General features: G+C 37.5%; 1 protein-coding gene across 4 annotated transcripts in view; it reads right to left on the minus strand.

The window, feature by feature from the left end:
* Positions 1 to 6,996, minus strand: part of LOC132303138 (uncharacterized) — a 45,174-nt gene extending 38,178 nt beyond the window's left edge. Inside the window, exon 1 of one of the 4 annotated variants that reach the window (XM_059800260.1) lies at positions 6,551 to 6,996. In XM_059800260.1, coding sequence (XP_059656243.1) covers positions 6,551 to 6,691 — 141 coding nt within the window. In that variant the 5' untranslated portion in view covers positions 6,692 to 6,996. The remainder of the gene's footprint in view (positions 1 to 6,550) is intronic. The other 3 variants (XM_059800258.1, XM_059800261.1, XM_059800259.1) reach the window with 3 other exon arrangements.
* Positions 6,997 to 7,419: the final 423 nt, after the last annotated feature.

Consider the following 7,419-nt stretch of genomic DNA (forward strand, 5'->3'; position numbering starts at 1 on the left):
TTGCATTGAAGCACATGGGTCCTGATTTACTTTGCAAAGCAAGTGATCAGTTTTGGTAAGCAACCAAAGGAGCTCACTGATCGAGGATGCAGGTTGAAAAAGCCTATTTCCAATTTTCAGAAGAAGTTGTTCCAAATTTATTTTCAGTGTTGTTTTTGTTTCCCTATCATTTTCACACCAGTTAATTCTATTTCCATAAGATGGGAAGCTTGGTTTGGACTCAATAATCTTAACCTTGCTTGGCTTAGAACAAAGCCATCGGGGACATGAAACAATGTTCTCCTCCGACATCGTTGCGTACTAATGGAATGGAAGAGACATAAGAATGGTTGAAGATAATGCTGATATAGGATTCAAATTGAATTAAGGAAATCAAATTATAAACTGACACAATGCACAAATAAGAAAATCATAATGCAATGAAATCGATTATGTTAGAAATCATGCATGTGTGAGTATTTAGATGCAAAAATAAAGTTTAATGGACCTTTTGCAATTTCTAGACTAATCAATTGGATAAAAGTACTAATAACAATTTTCATTTGAAGTATGTGTACCTTTTCCTTAGTCCTCTGTAGCTCCCAAGTGCTGAATATTACCCAAATGTGGCTGTGAGAACTGAAACAAAAAATCTAATTTTTTTTTTTTCCTGGTATTCTGCTGAACACTGTTGAACCAGTCCTGGACAGATTCTACTCTTTTTCTGATTCTGGAACTGAAATGGTCATCCAACTGTATTCAAACAGGGCTGCACTGATTTAAATAGCCGGGTCTGACTTCTGATCTGGTAAAATAATAACCTGAATAAACTTGGGCTGGGCCAAGAAATATAATCTGTTTTGGATCCAAGTCTGGGCTTTTGAAAGAAAAAAAAAAATTTCTTTCTGGATCACTATTGTACTGGGGTGGGCATGTTGTGAAGTTGGGCTGTGATTCAAGTTGTGCTTCCTGGACCAGATCAAATCTGACAGTTTTGGGATTGGGTCTAAGTTGAATCTTTTAGTAAATACTCCAAATCTGAACTTTCCAAACCTTGGATAATCTAAAGTTGACTTTCCAAAATTAGTGGCGCTGAAATTTTGGTGACAATACTGCAATAATCCAAAATTCACTTTTCAAAATCAGTCGCGCTGAAATTTTGGTGAATAAATATTCCAAAGTTGACTTTCCAGAATCAGTTGTGAAGATAATGCTGAAATCTTGGTGACAGTTGCAATAGAGTGCACAAAGTTCTTGGCTGAAGTTAGAATTACTAGCTACGCAAGGCTTGGATGACGTGAGGATGGCATCAGTGATGGGGAGAGAAAACTACTGCGACTGATTTCCAGCGACGGCTATTGTTGATGACTACAATCACACAAGGATTTCTGATGGCGAGGGCTAAAAACGTGGATCTGTCTTTGTTTTTATTTTTATTTTTGGCTTGGTTGGGTTTAGGGTTGATGTTGGGATAACAGTTGGTTGAGATTACAGTGAGCAGTGGGTAAATACTATGATGGTTGTGATGGATGATGGCAGCGGCAGTGGTGGCTAGGGTTGAATGGGGCTGGTGCTAGGGTTTATGTTTGTCTGGTGATTTAGGTGAGGGTGAGGCAGCGGTGGAGTGGTTTTGAGAAGGATAAACAGTATGGTTTGATTGATTGCTGAACAACTTATGAGTTCTCTTACAGCTCTCATTGCTGAACAAGCAGCCATGACTGTTGAGCTTAAACAGCTTTGCATCCAGATCTGTCTTACTATTGACTGGGAAAAAGATTTTTCTTTATCTCAAATTAATTGTTTTCTTAAGCTTGCCCAATTAGTAGGAGAACAAGATTTTCCAGAAAATACGTTTGCCAAAATCAATCGTATATGTCTTCTTGAAAAAGCAAGAAACGATTTTCCTCCTGATCTCTTTCGGCTCATCTATCGAAAGATTGAAGATCATTATGACATCATCCGATATTACTATTAGACATTACATGAAGATATCAATACCTTTGATATGCTTTATAATGGCAAAAGAGTCCCAAAATTTGACTTTTTTATCATTCCTGGAATTGAATGGTCCATGGAACCTATTGATTGGGGATTTGTGAACAAACTCACCTTTACCTCTACAGATTCATACCGGTCCTTTCCTGCCATGATCAAATCCATGGTTTACAAAGTCAGTAGACGTTGGAATTATAGCCGTCACCTTACTTTTTGGATTTCCAGTACCATTGGTAGTCGAGAAAAAACTCGATTTTTCCAACCTTATCAAATATGGTATCTCAAACTCACCGCACAAGATGAGTACGAGCATAATCGACTGCTAAACTCAGAGGAAATTGCTAACAGCATTGTTCCTTACTACTTCGAAATTCACAGTTTCTTACACCTCCAAGATACTGCTCGACGTCTTCTTGATGGCACTTATCACAATCAAGAGCCAATGTTCTATTGTTGTGACGGGCGAAGACTCTTTGTCACCACCCTCCGCATCTATTATGATGACGAAAATGGAGAACATCATATCCAAACAGCCAAAGCATTTCTAAAAGAAATCGTTAGCATGACCACACTGGATAACCCCTCTCGGGTCAAAGATGGCGCAGAACGACTTAATCTGGAATGGGATATTGCTGATGCACAATCACCAGCCAGCACTCCTCCACTTGATGAATATGAACTCCATAACATCATTAATGCCATGGAAGGATGAACCGACACTCTCTACTGATCGGCTGCAATCTATCGAGCACACGACAAGAAGAGCTGTCATGTCTACTTTTTCCAAAAGTTAAAGTAACCGAAAGCTGCCGACAAACTATTCATCAACAGTGAAAGTTGCCGACAATCACTTTTTCAAACAGTAAAAGAAAGATTCGTTCTTATCTTCTCTGGAACTGTTTATCTTTTGTAATGCTATTTAAACCCTAACCTCAACATGGTTTCGGTATTAGGTTCTAGTATCAGTTTTCATATCTTTGTTTGCTCTGTAAAATTCTCAGTTCCTATTTGTGTATTTCATTTCCGCATTGCTGTAATTGGTATCAGAGCCATACATCGAATCTGGACCACTATTGTAAGTTATAAGTTTTCAGTATCTATTTTGTGCCTTATTACTGTTATAATTCTCATATGTTTGATTACTGTTTTAAGCCCATATTATCCTGTATTTGCTTATTTGTCTGTGTCTGTACGACTTTTACGACATATATTAAGCTCCCAACAAGAACTCTTGGTTTTAGGCACCATAACAGAAATCAAAAGGTCTTAAGAACCAATAACTGTTTGTATGGCACAACCTAGCTCTGTCAACTGTATCCGTAATATACATGGTCAAGATCCCAATGGCTACCGTCATATTACTCATTTTCTACACACGGAACCACTTACGTTTAATCAAATCGGTGCAGGACTAAACTTCCTGATAGATATGATTACTGATTGGAAGATCGATTTCCAACATAATCTAGAGGCAACCAATACCCATATGGATTCCTCTTTTGAAGATGTCCAACAAGGAATGATCTCCTTGAATGACAAACTTGAAACTCTTACCCAGATTTTCACTCTTTCCAATCCTCAAGACATATCCGCTCTTCAGGAACAAATACATCAGATGACTATAGATCTAGCCAAGCTCCAAAAAGCTAAGATGTCAGATCTTTACCCACCAGAACCAGATCCACCCGATCTTTCTAAAGGACAATCTAATCCTTCTCAACAGGAAACTCTCCTCCCGGAAAAACCCCTCTCCGACGAACCACCTCTTCGTTATAAGGTTAAACCCCTTTTTTACGGCCATGAAGAATTAAAAGTCTTTACTGAATCTACTTCTTCATTTAAATACCGACGTGATGACTATGACAATATCATAGATCAACTCAATTGTTTACAAGCTCTATATGTAAACCCACAACTTACTTTTGATGAAAGCACACATATCATCAATCACATAAGACAGATCTCTTTACAAAATGAAGATCTTCTTACTCACTTTGGTTACACACCAAGTGAAAGCAGCAGTGATTCAAACAACGAAAATCAATCCGACGACGAACAAATATATGTCTTTTCAGACAAATCAGAATCCTCTGAATCCGTTGATGAAACCATCGAAGCAGACCCTCTTCCTGATTCATCTTCTGAATCTCTCGATGACACCATCGAAGCAGATCCTTTACCTACCCCAAGATCTAAATCGAAGAAACGTCAATCAGACACTGTTCTTGATGAATCTTTTTACGGAGACTTTCCTACTGAAGACCTTCTCCCAGCAGAAGAAGTTCCTCCCTCTAGCAGCCAGCCTGCAGATGGTGAAAAAGGAGAACCCAAAAAGCCCTCTGTTTATACCTCATCCTATAAATATGATTTTTCTACAGTCCCTACCTGGACCCGAAAAGATGACCTTAATAAGTTTCCTATTTCACAACATGGAACTTATTTAGATCTTTCAAATGTCCCTTATAAAGATCATTTGAAAACCATTGATGAATGGGCACAATCTTTGGCCATCCTAGTCAACAACTATAAAGGAACTTGGCAACGCGATCGTTTCCTTGACTACATCTCAGCAACCCTACAAGGTGATGCTCTTGATTGGCTTCGACAATGGGATCAGACTACTCAAGGTCAACGCCAAAAAGACGAACTCTTAAACAACTTCGATAAGATCGATGGCGTCCTAAGAGGCTTCGTTAAAATTCTTAAAGAAGAATTAGTCGGACATACAGGAGAACAACTCTTAACCGACGATGCAACGTGCGCACTTTCGAAAATCGAATTATGCGACATATGCAGCTTTCCAGCCTACGTCAAGATTTTTACCAAATACTTTCGTAGACTTCCACCAAATGCTATTGAACATTGGTTACCCCAATTTTTTCATAAGCTTCCAAATCCTTGGGATGAACTTGCAACAAAAGGATATCCTGATTTTCTTGTTCGAATTCAGAAACCCGATAACATATGTTTTCGTACGAATTTTGTCTATTGTCTCATTAACGAAAAATGTCTTGAGACTAAAGCTAAAAAGCAAGTCAAAAACCAGATCAGCAATACTGCTGACGGCCAACGTTGTTGTGACAAGATTCTACAACAAACTTAGAAGATTGGTTGCGCACCTTACAAAGCTGCTACCCGTTCTCAACAACCTAAGCGAAAAAACTTTCGTTGGAAGACATGGAAAGCTGGCAAGCGCCCAGTCCGCGCGTCCAAGAAGTATGTTACACCCGCTCCTTCTCCAAAACCCAAAAAAGGGAAAAAGAAAAAGGGTACAAAGGGTTCCAAAAAGACCTCCAAAGCCTCCAAATCTTTGGAAACCAAAAAAGATTGTAAATGTTACATTTGCAATGAAACTGGTCATTATGCAACCAATTGCCCTCAAAAAGGCAAAAGTGCAATAGCGGGTAGGGGCGATTCGAAAGCAGAATTCAAGTAGAATAAGAAAGAGATTGAGAGAGAAAGGGAATAAGAATAGAGGGAAAGAAATCATAAGAGAAGAAGAATTTAGAAGAGAAGAAGAATTCAGAGGGAGAAGAAATCACAGGTAATCTCAAATTCAATATCAATAATAATCATAAAAAGTTGACTTTCCCAATGTCTGAACCAACATATAAATAGACATCAAAGAAAACCCTAATCAACCTATTACCATAAATAAAACCCTAAATTGCTGAAATATCCCATAATAATAATAAATAAACAAAAATCCCTAATTCTATCTTTCTTTCCAACGTCTCCAATTATAGGCATGGGCTGTATGGATTTCAAGCTCTCGGGCCAGGCCCGGTTCTTCTTCACTTAGGGCTTCCTAATTCCATTTTAACCAGATAAATGGTTTTTTATTATCTTTATTTTGAAGGCCTCTGATCACACATCCAAGGAGTGTTATGGATTGCTGTAATTTATCTGGTTTTCTGCAATTTGTTATGGAGGTTGCATGGTGTCCTTTATGAGCTATGACCTGCAGCAGCTATGATAAAGGTGACATCCATCGCAGTGCTATGATGTCAGGATTGGATGCTCTCAGTTTATATAATGTTGTATATTGATGGGACATGGTATATTTTTGTGAAGACAAAGTTCAATTGCTTTTCTTTGTCTCTAAGTCCAGATTTTCTGTTTAGCTAACTCTCTTAGACCCTACAGATTGGTGGTATTGGGATTTCACTGACTTCCCTAGGGAATGCCCCATGGATGATATATAGTTCTTCTAGATTAAATTCCTACTCTTACTTGCCAAAAACAAAAATATACAGCAATCAAATTGAGAGCTATGAATTGGATTTAAAAGCGCAAAGCTAATGGAATATTTCTGGCATCAAAGCCCAAAATTATGACAGAAAACAAAAAATTCTACATCACATATTAGGTTTCTGGATGAATGAGTGTAAATCAAGAATAAGGACTAAATGAAGAAACTGAGATATAATAGATGTGTGTGTGTGTGTGTGTAAAATTCTACATCACATATTAGGTTTCTGGATGAATGAGTGTAAATCAAGAATAAGGACTAAATGAAGAAACTGAGATATAATAGATGTGTGTGTGTGTGTGTCTAAAGAGAGAGAGAGATGACCTGCTTGGTGGACAATGTGCAGTTACGATTGAAGTCGTCCATGAACGCGAAAGAGCTCTCTTCTTCAGCCGCTGGTTCATCGTCCGCTTCCATTCCCACCAGCATCTTCACCTTCTCAAATGCCAGGTTCATCTTCTCCATTTTCCCTTCAGACACCAGCGTTACTGTTACTCTCTCTCTCTCTCTCTCCTCTATATGTGTGTGCGTGCGTGTGTGTGTGCGCGCGGATCTGTGGGTTCTTTACAAACGATCAATTATGACAGTGGAGGTGAAGAATTTTCTTCAGGTTCAATCAATTAAATCATAGATTTTGAAAGCAATTTTCAGTCGAGATTTAGGGTATAAGATAAGTCTGTACAATGGCTCAATTCAATGTTTAAGGTCAATAAATTAATAGTATTGTGTTTGGTACACAGGTGAATATTTCATATCTAAATATTAGAATTGAAGGAAAAATAATTTAAGATTTGGACTTATTTACTCCCGTTTACTAACGCTTTCAATTTTTTATTTCTACTTTATTCAAGAGTAAAATTATAATTTTTATTTTTAAAGTTGAAATATTTATATTTACTAATTTTTAATACTTTTAATATTTTCAAAGTAAGAAATTAAAAAGCAAATTTAATAATTATAATTATAATTTTGCTTTTTATCATCGCTGCTGCAATTGACGTCGGACCGCGTCGGACCGCCACCAGCCACCAAGAGATTGGGATGAAGATAACAAAATTTCAGATCTGCCTTCTAGAATGAGAGAGTTCACTGTATATGTATATATATATATGAAGAATCATGTTTTGTATAGATATATATATATATATATATATATATATATATATATCATCTCCACCAGTCTCCTCCCTTTG

This window comes from Cornus florida, unplaced genomic scaffold (genome assembly GCF_030987335.1).
Source record: "Cornus florida cultivar Cherokee Brave unplaced genomic scaffold, ASM3098733v1 CherokeeBrave_3.0.0_Hap2_Chr04, whole genome shotgun sequence".
Classification (NCBI taxonomy): domain Eukaryota; kingdom Viridiplantae; phylum Streptophyta; class Magnoliopsida; order Cornales; family Cornaceae; genus Cornus; species Cornus florida.